The sequence below is a fragment of the Mus pahari genome, chromosome 8 (assembly GCF_900095145.1).
Source record: "Mus pahari chromosome 8, PAHARI_EIJ_v1.1, whole genome shotgun sequence".
Taxonomy (NCBI): Eukaryota; Metazoa; Chordata; class Mammalia; order Rodentia; family Muridae; genus Mus; species Mus pahari.
The window spans coordinates 110,969,334-110,989,085 of record NC_034597.1 but is presented as its reverse complement, the minus strand read 5'-3'; the positions used below and the strand labels follow the sequence as shown (position 1 = coordinate 110,989,085).

The following is a 19,752-nucleotide window of genomic DNA, read 5'->3' as shown; positions in this document are numbered from 1 at the left end:
AAATCTCTCTCTCTCTCTCTCTCTCTCTCTCTCTCCCCTCCCCTCTCCTCTCCTCTCCTCTCCTCTCCTCTCTCCCTCCTATCTTTCTCGTTGCTTTATATAAAGTCAAAGGTGAAATTAATAAGTCTGAAGAGATTCTGAGGCAAGAAGCCTTGTCTGTATTCTCCTTATGTTTGGTTTCCTCTGCACCCTCCTGGTTTCTCTCCAGCTCCGCGCTGCCTTTTTATCACAGCTTAAAACAGCAGATGGCTCTCTTGCGTTTTCTTTCACTTATCTCTATCTGTAAACAGCCTAGTAGCCTTTGGGAGAGGGAATAGGGAAATGGCAAGGATTAAGCTAAAAGACCCTGATTGCCTAATACAACTCCCTTCTTCAGGTTCTCCTGAAATACGAAGCCACACAGAATAGAATGGGCCTCTGGAGATTTGAGAAATTTCACTGTCTGAATAGACCCGAGAGTCTTTCTACACACTTCATCAGGGATCCTAATAGAAAGATCGAGCAGACAGGATGCTTCTCTGGTATCCAACAGTTGAAAGCTTCTGTCTCGAGGTGTGTTATTACAGTCAGTGGAAGTAGTGATGGTTAATTTCCTTTCCATCTAAGAAAAAGAGGAGGCGAAACACTGCCTTTATGGGAAGATACAGTCTAGGAGACCTTTACAGATAGCCAGACAGCGCTTCTCTACCGGCTTTTATCTTCAATGAAGTGTGGCTGGCCAGGATCACTGTCCGCGGTGCTGAACCTCAAACAAGCGGGAACTTGAGGTGCAATAAATAATGGAGAGGGGGTGACATGAAACCCAAAGTCTGACTTCCCTTATAGTCAAAGATTGGGAAATATGACTGAAATACGAAAAAAAGTGAACACAGCTGCGATGGCAAGGAGCTCAATCCTATTCAAGTTAATAGCATGATGTCTTGGCTGGTGGAGTTGTTGTCAATTTAAAAGGTTATTATATTTTGCATCTCATCTCACTCCGAAAAAAAAAAAATCACTACCAAACCTTTAGGTAAATCTGTTTGATTTAATCATGAAGTCATTCAGAAATTCCAAACTAGAACTTTTCAAATGTCCAAATGGATTCTTTGCAGTAATGGCTCTTATTAGGACTCTATCTATCTATCTATCTATTTTTTTTTCGATTTATTTATTTATTTATTTATTTTGGTTTCTCGAGACAGGGTTTCCCTGTGTATTCATGCATGTCCTGGAACTCACTCTGTAGACCGGGCTAGCCTCAAACTCAGAAATCCTCCTGCCTCTGCCTCCCAAGTACTGGGATTAAAGGTGTGCGCCACCACTGCCCGGCTTATTAGGGTTCTTTACTCCTGTGATTTAGCAAAAGAACAGTCATACTTTTATCCATGTTTTATTAGGGTTGCTCATCTCTCTGTAAACAATCATCTTTCTTTGTGAACCATGACACTGCTTCACAAATACACACTCAAAATACATTGGTGTTCTCCTTTTTCCCAGTTTTCTCTTTAATCTCATGGGTGACAAAGCAGTACACATTTTATACAAGGTAACTCTAAAGTATTCCTCTTAGTAATTGTGGTGTTTGTAGATTTAACAGCCAAGTGATGGAAATAACCTTACAGGGCATACCTCTTAATATCAAAAGCGTTATTATCCTAAACCTAATATTACCTGCCCTGGATCCAAATCTACACACTACCATTTCAGCAGATGTTCTCCACATCTCTAGTAAGAAAGGAGATATAAAGGAAGAACAGTGAAAGAAAAAGAACTCCTTACAAGGGGAAGATATGGATCAGTTGTAGGGGGAAGAAGTTCAGCTTCCCTGGAATACATCCTAGGCTACACTTCCCTTATTTGTCTAGTCGTATCTTTGTAGTACTTTTTAACTACAAACCCAAAACAAAGGAAATAGTACATTTTCTATCAACACTGCTTCAGAGACTTCCTGTCTTCCTTATCCCTCTTTCTAGTTCTCATGTAGTGCTGGGAGAAGATTTCTAAAACCATGTCAATGATTGCCAAAACATACTTTGTGTCCACATTGGGTGGTGAAAAGTTTAGCTTTTGCCTTTCTTTCTCCTTGTCTTCCTGGGATGATAGGCAAAATTGGGCAGGGTGGTGGTGGTGGTGGTGCATCTAGTGCTTGGATCAACTACAACCACTAACTGTTCATCCAAAGCATGAAGAACTTTCCTTTCCTCGGTCTTCCTTTTCCCAGCTGTGTTCCCTTTCTTGTCCCTTCACATGTTTAATCATCTGAGAGAACACTGTTAGGTCACAGGCAGAACACTGAAGGGAAGAGACATAAAGTATTATATTTGAATTTCAGATCCAGCTCAAGTGGCTTTGCTCTCTGATGGTGCTTTTCCATCTAGGCAAACCAAAGAAAAGCAGAGCTCATGATGAAATGCCCTTAGTCTGATGGTTTTTTTCTATCCCTGAGTGCTGTGACAGACACCCTTTCTCCACACTGTGCTAATCTTTGTGCTAAGGCTTCCTCAGTATTCTCCTAGGCTCTTATCCTAATCCAGCTCTCTGTGTAGAACATGTGCTAGAAGCTCTTTTCTCCATTCTATATTAGAACAAATTATCTATGTCCTCTCCCCTGGTACTTCTTTTTGCTAAGTATTGATGGTTCAAAATGATAAACCTACCCTTCCTGGCAGCAGAAGAGAGTCCAACAAGTTTGGGTGACTAGGTGATAAGTGAAAACACCTCCCTCCCCAGGGCTAACTCTCCTCCCTCCTCCTCCTCCGTGGTGTGGGGATGCTTTGGTGCTAGAGGGATTAACCAGAAAGCAGAAACCATCTCAGCCTTCAACTGCTGCTGAGAGTTTTCTGTGGACTCTAGAACCTTAAGCTCTGACAGTCTCGGAAACATGCGAGTTTCATTTGAGCCAAAGTGCACAGATATTCCTTCAATTCTACCTCCTTGGCATCCCATCCCATGCAATTCATTTTACCTTTCTCTTTTTATTAGTATTTTAAAACATCACTACATATACCGTGCGTGTGTGTGTGTGTGTGTGTGTGTGTGTGTGTGTGTGTAGACACATAGGATGGGGACCACATAGTTGGGAGGGGATAGTGGGGTGGGAATGGAGCGGTTTGATTAGAGAGCTCAGGGGAGAAGATTGCTCTCTCCAGATGCTGATTTTCAAAGCACTTGACAATCACAGGCAGAAGCCAAGAGCGGACCGTTGTGGCCGCACCTGCCTGAGGGCAGCTTGAGCAGGGCACTGAGACCTGCCCGTCGCGCCCAGGGACCCACAAATGCGCTGATACACTGTCGCGACCTGTCCTCCGCCCCTCCATCCTGTGCCCAGGAAGGAAGCCCACAGATCTGCCAACCTTTCACACGGGAGGCAGACAGGACAAGAAAGCTGAGCTGGTGGTGGTGGCGACCCTGAGAGGGCTCCAGCGATACGAGGTGACCGGCAGCCACAGCCCTCTGGACTCGGAAGCAGCTGCGACCTCCAGTTCCCCGTGCTGGCCCTGCTGTGTCCCGAGAGCATCTGCTTGCCTGGTCCAAGCTCAGTAGACTGGGCGATGGGTCCTAGTAGGGACTGACCACCCTCACCTCTGTCCTCAGCCCCTCCAGACCGCCCCTCCTTCTGCTTCTCTTAGGGCGAGCAGCTGTCTGCGCCGCCCCTTTCCTCTCCAGTGCCCCAGCTCCCCTTGCTTCTGTCCCTCCCTCGCCGGGACCCATTCCCTGGGCCACCATGGCCGCGGCCATCGCCAGCGGCTTGATCCGTCAGAAGCGGCAGGCGCGGGAGCAGCACTGGGACCGGCCCTCTGCCAGCAGGAGGCGGAGCAGCCCCAGCAAGAACCGCGGGCTTTGCAATGGCAACCTGGTGGATATCTTCTCTAAAGTGCGCATCTTCGGCCTCAAGAAGCGCAGGTTGCGGCGCCAAGGTCTGTGTGGGTCACGGTGGGGAGGTATGCCTCGGATGGGATGGCTGGCATTTCACTACCTGAATAGAACCGCTTCGGGCTTCCCTTGCTGCTTCATTCCTCGTGTTTCTGTCCACCCATCTCCAACCTTCTGATCTCCCTCCAGCGCGCCAGAGCGCCTTCCCGGTGTAGCTGTGAATCTGCTCCCAGGCAACCTGTAGCCAGCCACTGGGAACTCAGCCCGCCCAGAGCCCTCAAATTGGCTAGCTCCTAGCAGGCTCTTGCTTTCTGATTCTCCTGTGAGAGGAGCTCCAGAAAATCTGTTTGCACTCTTCTTCCAGACCTTAGGGCTCCCCAGAGAACTGTATTCGCTCTAGAATGAGGGTCTGCCTTCCGCAGTGCCTCAGGTCATGCATGTTGTCCCCCTAGTAAGATAGGAGAATTGGTGTGTGCCCTGCCTCACCTGGTATCTTTAGTCTGGTGCAAACCCCATAGTTCACATCTCTTGATGAAAGGAACCCTCTGCTGGGACTATTGTAAAAGAAATGAACAGCTGGGAGAGCATGAATTAAGGGGTTAGCTCAGTGGAGAGTTAATGGAAAGCTGGTTATCAAAGGACTCTGATCCCTCCTGCTCACCGGCCTCTGTGTCCTGTAGTCAAATCTTGGGTGAATGCAGAGTTACCCTCGGAATGAATCTGACTGGGCCCGTTAGGGAAGAATGCATTCCTGTTTTGTCTGTTTTTAACTGATAAACTAGCAAATTATATGAAGCATGAACAGTTACTACACAAGCATGACCAGCATAGAGCCCTTACTTTGTGTGATATTACTATGATATTTTCAGAAAGAGTTAGTGCCCCTCATGACCTTCTACTGCTTGTAAAATGCCACTCTTTACTCAGGAGACAGAGCTTAGCCAAATGCCCCCTCTTCACACCCAGTTAGAAAGGGCAGCTGTTTTAGGAGCATGTAGGGCAGGGGCCTTAGGAGGACACAGGGATGCTTGCTATATCTAACCAGGTGGGCAGGAAACAACATATTTACATTAATGGTTATCTGTGTTTGCCCAGCACAATACATTCTCCCAGCCCAGCTGTGTTTGCTTTCAATGTCCTGCTCCTTTAAAGACAAGGAAGAGGCACTCTTGAAAAGCCTGGGTTTCTATGTGGATTTGTATGTGTCCACCCTTTTTCCCATCTATGATACAAAGTTTTAATGCCTTTTTAAAAATAATGCTAAATATGAAAAGGGTCAATAACTGATTGTGGTAATGATGAATTTTAGCTAACTTCCTGTTTGTTGTCATCAAGCTCAAAAGAACACAAGTAAGAAATGCTCTCATGCACATTCTAATGGAAATGCAATTGTATATCTGTAACAGGAGAAAATTCCTTAAAAGGGCAAAGGGGTAAGGAGATTTCAGAGCAGTGACAATTATGAAGAATAATTAACTTGCCATGTGCACTTTATACAGGAACCTTATCCAGGAAATCTTTAAGATCAGTGTTCTGGTTATTGTCCATACCAGTATCTATCACTACCACAGTGTCTGCTTCCTACTTTATCAGATAGATTATTCATTGGAACACAGCATTCACAGCAGTGGTTGCACTTGCCATCTAGTTAAACTGCAATGAATATATTCTCTCCTGAATAAGATTATCTTAGTACAAATACAGCTGAACAGTGCTAAAAGTTACAGCGTACATTCTTAAAATGTGCAAAAATTAGATTATTTTATAAACACAGTGGATATTTTGTGCTATATTGGGTGATGAGGGAGGGATACTTGACATGTGATGAATTTCAAGATAAAATTTTTCCAAGTCTAGAAAGATATCTGGTCTCTCTAATAGTCAATTTTTCTATTTTTAATGTTTACTCTTTCTTTAATATCTCTTAAGTCTGAACACACACACACACACACACACACACACACACACACACACACACACTTCGATGGCCAGTAAGAAAATTATATTTGGTACCATGTTGTCACCTTGTTTTTGCTGAGAGAGTGTAAAAAAAAATTTATACACAATATTTTCTTTTGTTCCTGTTTCATCACCTAAAAAGCTTTTAAAATCTAATTCACCAATGGGTAGACATAACCTTTTAAGTATGATAGTTTCATATATTCTTAATACTTGAAAATCAATCACCTGACAAAAGAGTATTGAAAGTTTATAGCGTGATAAGCCTTGCTATAGATCTTATAGATAGAAGCTCACATACACAGGCTACAGAGTTATTGCACAGAAGGAGAACAAATGGATGAGCAATATGTCCAGAGTTCTACAGACCTGTAGAGCGGAGGAGAAGAATGCAGAACTAGGGGAAAGGTTAGCTAAAGAAAGAGTTTAGTGAAAATGAGGGAGGATGATGCACATATTGAGGACTGACTGTTGATGAGGGTGTAACAGCACAAGTGATGGTAAAAAAAAAAAAAAAAAAAATGGCGTATAGGTGCAAAGACCTGCTGGCAGAAAAAAAATCTAGTTCACAGGGAGGAAAAAAAAAGAGGTATGGAAACTCTTGAAGCACACCTTCAAGTATAATATGCATTGACTCTTTAAAACAAGACAAAATAATAGATCTAAATTTTGTGTTTTGAAGAAAGGCAATAAATATTTCCTAAGCTCAGGGAATTGATTTTTCCCTCTTTAAAAATTTTTAGCTGGTTATAGTAATACATACCTGTAACAACAAAACTTGGTAGGTGGGAGCAGAAGATCAAGAGTTCAAGGCCAGCACTAAATGTGTGAAATCTTCTCTCAAAGGAACAAAAAGCAAAAAACTAACACTTTATTAGAAAGCAATTTCTGTATTGTCAAATGGGTTAAACTAAAACCCCACCACCCAAAAACCTCATTATATGCTCTGATTTGCTCCAGAGCCTTCTGCAGGATGGCTGTAGCATGATAGTTCCTCCTTTCCAGATTCCTCTACTTCTGCCTTCTCACCTCCTTTGACTTTAATCAAAAGTTATCATCCTGCAAATTAGCCATATGAATGTGTTCCTTGAATGTATGTATGTTTATGTGTATATGTGTATTTATGTATGAATAAGTGTGTGTGTGTGTGTGTGCGCGCGCGCGCGCCGCGCGCACATGTGTGTGTGCGTGCATGCGTGCGTGCGTGCTTTGCTCTGTGCCTGGAATGTTCTCTCCACTTCTATACTCGGATACAAGAATTAATCTTATTTCTGAAAGCTAGGAGAAGATGACTTCTGAGAAGTCTTCACTAACTGCATCATGCAAAAGTAAACCTCAGTGGCATTTTGTAATTTCTTTTGTTGTGTATACCTGATAAAAATTATTTAGCACACATTTTTAGTCTATTGTGTTTAAGAAAAAAAGTCCATTTTCTTCAGCTTTAAAATCTTGATAGAGCTCATCTCTGCCATTTAGCTCGGGGGAGGGGGAAGATGGGATGGCAAGAGATCCATACTAAAGAACTGTCCCTCAGCCTCAATATTCTCACTAGATCACACTAAAATAAAAATTACTTTCAAGTCTCCATGTTTTTCTACTTTCCCTCAACAACTGCATAAATGTAATTTGTTCCCCAGAAATGGGCCTGTAGATATCAAGGATATCAGTTACCTCATTTTAATGCCTGCATAATACATGGAGCACATTTAAAGTGTATGCTAACTTTATGTAAAGAAAGAGGAACACACAGGAAACAGTTGGCAAATTGTTTTATTATTTGATATCTTTGCAGAAAAATTAAAACAGAAAATGAAGGTAATGATCTTATCCTAAAAGCATTATACGTCTGCTATTACATGTTAAAATAACATGCAGCATAACAAGCAAGAGCATGTGTGTTTTTTCAAAAAATCTCTGAGGCCTGTGTAATTGTTTCTTGCAGGTTAATATTTTATTTGCACTTTTACCTAGGATCACTGGAGCCATTGAAGTACACATTGTTTGTGTTTAGGCAGTAGGTACAGGTGTGCTAACAACACATCTTGCCTAAAATAAATTGCAGGGTAGCCTAAAATTTTAGAAATGAAAAACATACTACTTAAATCATTTTTTCAACTTAATCTGTGTTCTAAAATGCAAAAAATGCACGTGTATCTGTAGAGACAAAACAGCTGTCGTCAAGTGGTAGTGAAAAAGCTCCATCTCCTAAGAAATGAGAAGAGCCTTCCCTCTTACAAAGCACAGTGTAAAAGAAAACTCGCCTCTCAAGAACTGATCAACACAGACAATAACAAATGACCTCCAGGTTTATGCTGCTACCTCAGAGCAGCTGTCATGGGCTAAAGGGCACAGGGCATGGGCACACAGGCTTATGAAGGTGCTCATGGAAACTAAAGTAAAAGAAACATTTCCCTCTAAAGTACATTCTTTTTTCTTTTTCTTTTTTGGAAATGTTTTAAGCATTTTTTTTTTTAATTTTTATTTTTGCTATTTATGTTTTTGTTTCCTGAGACTACCAGAATCTTCTTACACATATTTTGATAAGACTTGTTGCTGTTTAATAACTGGAGTTCTATCTTTTGTTAATTATACTATGACTATGAAAATCATGCTGTTTCTTAATGGAAATGTTTAATTTTGTTTTTAAATGGACATTTAAAGATCTTATAGGAATATAATTGAATTATGTTTCACCACCGATTTTCTTGTTTTGGTTTCAGTAGCCCATGTTCATTGTGAGTAATCATTGCTTCAGTAGTACAATAAGTTAAAGTGTCTAATGAAGTAAAAGTAATTACTAGGTGGTTTGTTCTGGGTTGAATTATATTCATAGAGTTTAACTTCTAGATACTTAAGGGGTGCCTTTTGACTTTGTTTAACATAAAGTCCACCCAAGAAGCATGAGAACTCCTCTGCTTGCACTCCCATGGGTTTCATAGTCAACCACTGATTTCCCTTCATATTTTACTTAGTGAAAATTTAGGGATGACATTACATATAGATGGTAATTTCTGTGGGGTTTCATTGTCATTAGTAATTCTATTTCTATACTTATATTTTTATTTTTTCAATTTATTTCCTTTTTATTCTAGACAAAATATTCAGATTAATGGAAAACCATGTTTTTCCTTTGAGGTAGTGTGATACTGGCTGTTGAACTGAGGGACAATCATATGCTGTGCAAGCAATTTACACCTAACTACATCTCTAGTACAGTGTTTTTAATTTGAGAGAAACTCCTCTCCCTATGTTTTTCAGGTTGGCTTTGAACTTACTCTCTAGATCTGGATGGTTTGGGACTTGCTGTTTTCTGTCTCAGCTGACCAAGTCTGGGATCACAGGCTGGAAAGAGCATGTCTAGCCCCTTTGATAATTTGATACATATAAACACTGAGTTATATTAAGAGTATCAAACTCCTCAAACATGTATTCTTTATAGTGAAGATATTAAAAATCCTTTTTGCTAGCTTTGAATTTGCAGTACTTTTATCATTTAATCTATATATCCTGCTGTGCAATAGTTCACCTGAGTTGTTTGTTTTTTTATTTAGATTTATTTTTTATTAAATGTTTTCTTCATTTGCATTTCAAATGTTATCACCTTTCCTAATTTCCTCTCAAAAATCCCCTATACCCTACCCCTCCCCCTGCTCCCCAACCTAACCACTTCCACTTCCTGGCCCTGGCATTCTGCTATACTGGAGCCTAGAATCTTTGCAAGACCAAGGGCCTAATGAGCAGTCTTTCTCTACTCCCCATCTTCACTGTCTTATCCTTTATGAAATAAGTTTTTATACTTTGTATGTGCTAAGATCCTATGAGACATGCCACTATATATATGGTTATTGAATTTAGTTATTTCCAGTTCTATCTAAGATGTCACAAACAGGAAAGTGTCCTCCATTTTTATGGCTGAGTAGTTTTTCATTTAATATACATACCACATTTTCTTTGTTCACATCAGGTAATAGACATGGGTTGTTTTAGTTTCTTAACTTCTATGAATAGAGTGGCGACGCATATGCAGATGTTTTTAATTTTTTCTAATCTCATTTTGAGAATATTGTTTTTCAAACCAATCATGAATCTTCCATAGCTCCATGCAAAATTATAATTTTATGTTTCATTTGCTTAATTTTAAAAATGGCAGAAATTAAAAGTGGGGTTTTTCAATGTGGTTTATCATTTTTAGTTTTGAAATTGCTTTTTCTTCAGTTATACAGTTCATGTACTTCTTCACAAATGATGAGAAACCTTTAGCTAAAAGGACTATGATAATTGTACAATCTAAATTGCATATGATAATCTCAATATTGTTATATTAATACTCAGAAGCTAGAAAAATAGACCAATAATGGTATATGTAGGAGATCACTTTAGAGAGGTTAAAGTAAAGCAAGTCACATTACTCTCTGACCCAGACATTGAGTGGCAATATCTGCAATGACTGCTGTCTTCGTTAAGAAGCTCAGGTCTCATGACTATGTCGTTATTTACTGTTCTTTGGAATAAAAGACTACAGGTAATGACAAGAAACTGGGTACCTTTTTCTAAGCTATTTTATCAAAATTACTTGTTTATGGTTGGGGGAAATCTCTTTTTTCATAATGTCATTCAATTTTTGAAATACTTTTTACAGAATGTGATTCACCCTGTATTTTATGCATCTTTTATGTTGATAGGTATTGGTGTGAGAATAGGAGACAGTCAGTTAGGAGTCAGGGCCTCAACTGTGACTAGCATACAACTTCCTGACTCTTCTCTCTTCCCCAACTCTTTACAGTCCTTTATGATGTTTTAAGTTCTTTGTTAATGGAAGTCACATTACTGCAGGTAATAATAGGAAATGCAATATGTACATCTGTGGATGAGATTAACTGTCATCTAGCTGCTGTTTCTGCCACAGGGATCTAATTACAAAACAATCTAACACTGCATTATTAACTTTAAGACTAATGCCAGAAGCAAATTTACCTCAAAGGAAAGATTTTGTAAAAAGAATAAAGAAAATAAAGTTCTGTGATTCACCAGGCCACTTTTGATATAGAAATGCAACTTAGTTTTTAGTATAGCTGTATGTTACATACAATAATGCTATGGCAGTTAATAATTGTTACCTTCATAGATATGGAATTATCTAGGAGTCATGCCTCTGGGCATGCCATGAGGAATTATCTAAATTAGGTTAGCTTCTGAATATGCCTATAAGGGATTGTACAGATTTGGCTGATTGAAGTGGAAAGACCCATCTTAACTGTGGGCAAAGTGTTTCAAGGGATGAGATTCTGGACTGAATACAAATGAAAAAAGAGAGCTAAGCAGAAGCATTTATCTTGCTTTCTGACTATAGACACAGTATCACTCTCTGCTTTAGCTCTTCCACCATGACTTCCCCAACATGGTGATTATACCCTTAGATTGTGAGCCCAGATAAACCCCTTCCTTCCTTATGTTGTTTGTGTCAGGTATTTTGTTTCACTAACAAGATAAATAACTAATAGAAGTGTGATCTCCTTAATAAACTAAAGAGTTTCCACTAGTATGTAGTGAAATCTATGTTATTGTATTACTTGTCATGAAAAGTATATTCTAAATACCTTTTGTACTCATTGATATGTATTATTGATTATATTTATCATTAGTCTTATTTTACATGATAAAATGAAGTTAGGCCACTGAGGCTAGAGGATTACAAATTAATCATGAAAATTACAGATGGTTAGAAATCTACTGAGTTTTGCTGGTTTTTAATCATCTCTTTGGCTTATAGTCCTTTTTTTAACAAGTTTTTATATTTTATTCTTAGTACTGATTCTATAAAATATGATGTAGTCAAGTACATCTTATAGTCAAATAGAACTTGTAAGTTTTATTTTATACTTTATATACATTGCACATGGGAGAGTGTTTAATTCTGCAACTGCTTATTAGTTTAGTTAGAAGAGACTTTGTTGAAGTATTCACTGCCTTTTCTTGTTATTTGCATGGCAGGAAAAAACTAACTTAATCCAATGGCCAATGGTTTTATATGCTAGCATCAGCATGGCTGATTTTGTCTGGAGAGAAAAATCTACAGACATCTGAATTGGTCTTATCTCAAGGTTGGAGTAAATAACTTCAAGCAGTCTCCTCCTGCATTAAAACAATGACAAAACAAAAAAATGATTTCTCTTTAGCTAAGTAATATTTCTTATTTTTTCTTCTTAAAAGGTCCTCCAAGTGCTTCTTTTCTCCACCCTCACTAGTATCTTAGCTTCTGACTTTCTGAAAAAAAAAAAACAAAGCAATAATAAACAATATGTTTTTACAGAGTCCCATGGTTCAAGAAGCCAGACTATATATACATCTATCCATTTGCTCCCTTTTCATACCTAACTGGGGATAGACCTTAGTTCTCTGATCTTGTAAAAACCTTAAATTGAATCACATATCTCTTTCTTATGTAGGCTCATCATTGGCATAATTGTTATCTTTTCTAAACCACAATGTAGCTATCAGCACATAATCTCATTTCCATGTAAGCATGTGATGATATGTCCAAATTTGAAAAGGAATCCTTTCTTAATCATGTGTTTCTATAGAATTGTCTTTTATTGACCACTGGGTGAAATGAAACCTAGTCCTCTCCCCCAGATCAGTCTTTCTAATAGATTTTACATTAGTTTTCCTCATCATGACCTGATTTGTCAACATCACTGATGAGCTACAGATGTGCAGGAGTTCTGCTGTCTGATCTTAACGTACCTGCACAGCCTTGAACATTTTGATGTTCACAATAAATTTGTATTTTTACTGTATAGTATCTAATATTAACACAAAAATATTTAGAACTTAAAGCTTATAGTATCTTAAACTTTAATATGATTTTCATAGCTATGATATGTTTTTTAGATAGTATCCTGTTAGCTTTGGCAAACTAGTACTCTGTGTATAGCCCAGGCTGACCTCAAACTCATGGCAATACTCCTCTAGTATGTTGGAATTTCAGGTATTCACCACCAAGTCTGGCTATAGGTGGCTTTTTTTTCTCTGTGTTAAATTATTTATTGCCAGAATGTGGCTAGGTTTCTGTCAAACACTATTGCTAATTCACTGGTACCATTAAAAGACAGAAGTATTTCCTTATGAGGGTAAACTATTCCGTAGAGCACATTAGGTCCACATCAAATGATTTATCTTTATTATATGGAGAAAATTCTAAATGGACTTTTAAAGAATTAGCCTAAATTATTTGTCTTTATTTTCAAACATAAAAGATTTGCCTTAAACAGTGACTGTTTTTAAACGCCTCAATTACTATCACGGCAAATAATTATTTGGCAAGTTAAAATACTGTTTTGTATACTTAGTAAAAACTACCACTCAGATTCAAGAGTCATGTAGAAAGAAATAGAAGTCAAGAAGAGTAATCTTTCTGGAGAATGTTTTCAAGGACACATTTGCTCCCTTTTGCATCTAAACATTTTTAAGAACATACATTCTCCTCTAGACCTAATACATACAGACTTATAATTATGAGCTCTGGTAAGAAAATTAAGGTAATGGTTTTGGTTTTGTGTTTTCCATTGTTTAATTCCTATCAGAATTACAAAGGGCTCTTCAGGTATGAGAGATGGCACAAAGCTGCAGCTGGAATGTAGTAATAAATCTGCGGGCACAGTTCTATTGTGCATTCTTGTTAGATCTTCCAAGAGTGATGGGGAATCACTATACTCCATCACTAACATGTAAATGCAGTGTTTTTTCTCCGGGTGCTTCAAATGTTAGACAAGAGATTGTTTGCTCACTTCATGTCCCCAGAACACAACAATTCTCCCCCCTTTGAAAATGTCTTTAAAACAGAATCTCACTGCTTAACATCTTTTTATTCCACCACATGTCTCATTTCATCTCTCTAAATTTCTGTAAATAATTCCTGCCCATTCTTGGTTACATCTTGCCCTTTAAATATTTGTTCATGACATTTTTATCCTTTTTATCATTTGGTCAAGTTACAACTGTTTAACTCTACTTATCTTTCTGCATAAGTAAATGCCACCAGAACCTTAATCATTTCTGTGGCTCAGAGTGTTCAAAAATTACCTCATCTTTATTCTAGCAAATGAGATGACTGATTTTTTTCATGAGCAGAATTTCGTGTAGAGGCCTGACTTGGTGGAGGAAGCCTGACAGCAGCTGTTCCCCCTTTCTCTTTAAGGTGGGGCTGCCTTGAATGGAAGAAAAAGAAAATCAGGCATATTTGTGCAAGGAAGAAGTGCTTGGTGGCTTTACACCTGAAAAACTTAAAGAAAATGTAGGGAAAGTAACCAAACTATCATTGCTGCTTCTGCCAAGATTTTAGGCGCTAGATGCTACAACTTACATCCTCCATTACAGAAAGTAGGTGGTGTTAATTTCATTTTCCTGGATGAGGGGGAGTGAAGTACTTTTTCCAGGGACTCACTTGGTAGAGGCAGTAGTGGAAAGTGCCTCTACCCCATAGAGGATGCAGTTTGAGAATTAGTTTGTATGTGCTAGATGGTATCAGTGGCTAGCAACACATTCCATGTCTTTACCCTTGGCTTTGTCTAGACTATCAAACACAACACTATCTGTTCATTTTTACAGGATTGCTATGAGATGACATGGGTGCTAGTGTGGCAGATGTGCCCAGTGAAGTTGTGGAACACACATAAACACTGTACAGAAGGGTGATGTCTGTAACTTTCTGTACAGGTTTCCATTTCTTTCCAACAAAGGACACCAAGTTAACACCTAAACAGGGTGGCAGAACATCAGCACAGATGTTCTGGAATCTGATTCATCTTTTGAGTGCACCATCAGAGAGCATGTGGGCAATTTTGGAGTTTGTCTATAAGGTGCAGAGTATTAAATATGCATTCAACTTTTAAAAATCCATTCTAAGTCCTTTGGATTTTTGGAAAATTACAGAAGGTATATGAAGTTGCTGAAATTTCATGAATACAAGACTAATGAACAAAGGTTTCTTGTTATCTCACTGATGCTTCTGAAATGGTACAATTTCCACCATTAGAAATGTCTCTGTTGTGCAAATATTTTCTTATATGTTTGAATTTTTATTTTCTGAGTGGTGTAATATTATGAGTTTGCACCATAAATTCCTGCTTGTTTACTTTAAACATCACAGTTTTTAAATACTAACAATATAATTAGTCTGTAATAATGAAAAGATAACATTGTGGTTGATATTCTAGCCCAACTTAAGGGTGAACCTACAAGGACATAAAATATAATAATGACTACTGTCACCATCTAGCATGTGGAAGTTAGTTCACAAAGCACATCCTCCAGTCTATTCAGTGCAGCTTCTTTTGAATTTTTGAATTATCAAGAGAATTCCTATTGTCACCAACATATGCAAGCTTATTGACTTTCTTCTTTAAAAGAGAATGTCCAAATAACCCTTTTCTCCTTGTTCATGTCTTCTATTATATTATCTATTTCCTTCCACAACCCAACAATCTACAGAAATGACCACTCTTCACAGAATGGTAGGCCCTGTTTGGAGTTTTGTTTTTAAACTTGAAAGTTCTCACAAAGCTGTGAGCTGGCTTCTGTGCAGATAATATGAAGGATGGTTTGGTTTGTATCCTCCTTTACCTCAGCCCTGGAGAGATGACACAGAACTGTGACTCTCTGTTGTAAATAAGACACTTTACATTAAAAGGCTGTTTATAGGATGGAAGTATCTCTCATAAGTGCCAGTGTCTGACTCTTGCCCTAGCACAAGACCCACCCACTCATACTTGCCTATTCCCCATGGTTGTATTTAGGTAGGACTGTATTTCCTGTTGGCTGATCAACAAATGCATCTTGGAAGCTAGAACTCATTTGGTCATTAGCATTGTGTGTGTGTTACATTTGCTTTGTAGCTTTCAGCTTTCCATAACCCAAACAGGGTTATAGATAAGGTTAGGGTCTCGTCTATTATAATCTAGTATTTAAAACATTTGTAGTTAATGCTTTTCTTATCAGTATCTGTGTGCTCTATGTGTTAATAAAAACTTAAAATGAAACATGATGTGTGATGAAGATGAGCCATAAAACCAACCAATTCCTAAACTGTTCAGCTCCATATATTTATTTTTTACTTTGTTGTACTAAGGGTGACACTTTTCCCCTCTGTCTGCTATGTGCTCTTTCTATCTACAAAAGTAACAATTTACTTATATGCACAGATGTGGATACTAAAAGTAGGAAATATATAGATGCCTATTCATATACCACTGAAAAGACAAGTTAATGTCTCCTTAGTCATTGTACTTGATTCTGCCATGTGCCTTTGTTATTTAAACCTTAGCCAAGTTTTGCTTTATATTCTGGGTTGGAATCTATACAAGACTGTTTTTCTTTTCTTTTTATTGGTTATTTTATTTATTTACATTTCAAACGTTACTCCCCTTCCTGGTTTCTCTGCCACAAATCCCCTATGCCATTCCCCTTTGCCCCTGCTTCTATGAGGGTGCTTATCCATGTACCCATTTACTCTCACCTCACCGCCTTAGCATTCCCCTTCACTAGGGCATCTAGTCTTCACAGGACCAAGGGTTTCCCCTCCGATTTATGCCAGATAAGGCAAACCTCCTCCATGTGTACTCTTTGGTTGGTGGTTTAGTCCTTGGGAGCTCTGGAGGGATCTGGTTGGTTGATATTGTTGTTCTTCCTATGAGGTATTAATCCTGTTTCAGCTCCTTCAGTCCTTCTCCTAACTCCTCCATTGAGGTCCCCATTCTCAGTCCAATGGTCGACTGCAAGCATGCATGTCTGTACTGGTCAGGCTCTGGCAGAGTCTCTCAGGAGACAGCTATATCAGGCTACTGTCAGCAAGCACTTCATGACATCAGCAATAGTGTCTGGGTTTGGTGTCTGTATATAGGGTGGATCCCCAGGTAGGGCAGTCTCTGGATGTCCTTTTCTTCAGTCTCTGCTCTATTTTGTCCCTGTATTTCCTTTTATCAGGAGCAATTCTATGTTAATAATTTTGAGATGGGTGGGTGGACTCATCCCACAACCAGAGGCCATGCCTAACCTCTTTATATGGCCTCTACAGGTTCTTCTTTAAAATTACAATTTGTATAAAATCCAGTCATACAAGCTGACAAACTCTCACATAGGAAATAAACTCATACATATGAAGACAATATCAAGGTTGAGAAAAAATGTTTATACACAGCATCAATTATACTTCCTGTTGTCCTGGTAAAACAACTAAACAAAAGCTACTAAAGGAGGGGTTTATTTGGGCTCATGGTTCGAGGACACAGAAGCAACTAGCTTCTGTTGGAAGAGAGGGAGAAGCAGTACATTATGGCAAGAACTTAAGGCCACTTGTTCCATTAAAACCATAGCCAGGAAGTAGAAATTGATAAATGAATCTACTCAGCTTTCCTCAGTTTAAGGTCATCTTTTTAGCATAGCCCATGCAATAGTGCTGCCCACATTAAAGGGGGGGGGTGTCTTTCCACCTAAATTACCCAAATCTAGGAAATCCCTCATATACTTACCCAGGGGTTTGTCACCTTTGTGAATCCATATCCTGTCAAGTTTACAATCAATATTATCCACCATAAGTCTGCATACTACATCTCTCTCTCTCTCTCCCTCCCTCCATCCTCCTACCCTCCCATTTCTTCCCTCTCTCTCTCAACACACACACACACACACACACACACACACACACACACACACACACACTTAAAATGTTATCTGTAATTTCAATAAATGCAAATTGTCTCTCAATGACTTAATCTTCAGGGTTTGGTCTTGTTAATGTGTTGGAATGTATTCCTCAGTGGCAGCATACAAAACTCCTAAATAGCTACTAGAATGCATTTGAAAAAGAGTGCTAGAGAAAATAATGCTGTACAAAACTGGTAAAATGTCATCTATAAGGCAGCAGTAGATAAAGCTGAAAGCTGGGATCATTGGATGATACCCAGCTGGACCTAGCTATAGTAGCTAACTTCTGCTGGCAGAAAGGGGGAAGCAGTATGTGAGGTTCAATTTAATAAGTCAAGTTAGTCAAACAGAGAATTCAAGCTATGGAACTTTTATTAAACGCGATGCTTTTGAAGGGAGACCAGATTAATGTAATTCTGATTAGCAGTCAGCAACTGAAGACTTCAGATTCTCAAAGCCATGACAGGCTTGGAAAGCATCCTTGGGTAAAAGTACCAGTAAATGGTAATTTCCCTAGAGAAGAAAATAATTATGATTCAAGAGGAGGATTTATGGCTCTAGGGAATTCTGTATTGGCACTTGCATCCAAGGTGATTCCATTTAGAGTGCATTATAAGCCCATGTTTGTTAAAAGTACTGAGTAACTGGCTGTAGCAGTATTGGGTGCAAGAATATTGTTTCATGAGGGAATAAATGGGTGGACTACACATTACATATCCTGACATGATATTTAGAAAGAAATTTGAGTTATTTATTTATTGTTCTTGAAAGATACAGGATCCCCTCTAGGTACAAAAAATAAAATAAAATTGTAAATTGCTTTATTAGCTAGACTTTTGTTTTTCTTTCACTTTGTTGTGTTGTGTATTGAAGAGGATAGGTATTCCACATAATTCCATTTTATAAACATTGTGGAAGTTTTCTAGATTAAAAACTGTCTGCTTAAAGTTTGATATTATTGAAATACAATGCCTATTCACAAGAATAGAGCTAACCATGTTCACACAGGGAACACATTTATGTAAATACAAGCTAGATAAGAAACAAACTAATAGGTCCTCAAGAACCTCACCCACAATCATTAAAGCCTAAAGACAAGTACCCTCTTGACCACTAATATAGTAGATGAATTTTTTTTCTGTTTGTAGCTTTGCATAGAGCATTGCATAGTATATATATATATATATATATATATATATATATATATATATATATATATTGCCTGGCTTTTTAATTTACTGTTATATTCAGGTATTCATTCATGTTATTTCTGGTTATATTTTATAAGATTTGTAAGATATCCCTGTTTTTTGTTATTAGTAATTTTAGCTTTTCTCTTGCACGGTTTTGTGGAGATGTATTAAATTTTATTAGTCTTTTCCAAAAAAAGTACTGTCGGCTTAGTTGAGTTTTTTTTCTCCTAGGGTTTTTGTACTGTGTATGTTTCTATTCCTTAATTTTATTATTCCCTTGTATTTTCTTTAGAGAAACCTTACCTTTTAAATCTTACAGAACATAAAGTGATGTTCACTGATTCTAAGTTGCTGAAGAACTTAAGTACAGTTCAGCTGTAATCATAGCTTTGGTCAAATTGCTGAACACTGCAGGGTTACAGTTTAATCAACTAGATAAATTATCTTCTATTTCCCATTGTGATTTCTTCTTTGAACCATGACTATTTAGAAGCACTTGTTTATTTTAAATATATATAGAATTTTCTAGTTATCTTTTTATAACAGTAAATTACTATATTTCAAGGTGAAGTCTAAGTTTATTAGAGAACAAATGAAATGTGATAATGAAACAAAATGTTTACTTGTCAGTGTTTGGGAAAATGTTTCTGTGTTAATTGCATCAAGTCTGTTAATTACATTGATCATTTAAAAACTTATTTGTGTGTGTGTGTGTGTGTGTTTGTACTAAATGTGTATATAAAGTGTATGTGTACATCTGTGTATGTATGGTGTGTGTGTGTGTGTGTGTGTGTGTGTGTGTGTGTGTGTTTGGAGACCATAGTGGGACATAAAGTTTTCCTCTAGTGTTCTCCTTATATCTTTTGTACAGGGTCCCTCATCAAACCAGAAGTTAGTCATTTTGACTAAGCTCCCTGGTTTGTTAGCTCTAAGGTTCCATCTGAATAGTAGCTCTACTGCTCTGCACCAAGGGGTAGGGCACCTTCAGCTATGCCTGGTATTTTACCTGGGTGCTGGGATTTCTTTTTTCTTTTTTTTTTTTTTT

At 38.2% G+C, this 19,752-nt stretch overlaps 1 protein-coding gene across 5 annotated transcripts in view; it reads left to right on the top strand.

The window, feature by feature from the left end:
• Window positions 1-19,752, top strand: part of Fgf14 (fibroblast growth factor 14) — a 626,226-nt gene that overhangs the window by 407,762 nt on the left and 198,712 nt on the right. Inside the window, exon 1 of one of the 5 annotated variants that reach the window (XM_021203048.2) lies at window positions 3,330-3,899. The exons of the other annotated variants lie outside the window; for them this stretch is intronic. Within the exon in view, the coding sequence (XP_021058707.1) occupies window positions 3,707-3,899 (193 nt within the window). The 5' untranslated portion in view covers window positions 3,330-3,706. Of the gene's footprint in view, window positions 1-3,329; window positions 3,900-19,752 lie in introns of those variants that run through there. 5 annotated transcript variants of the gene reach the window in all.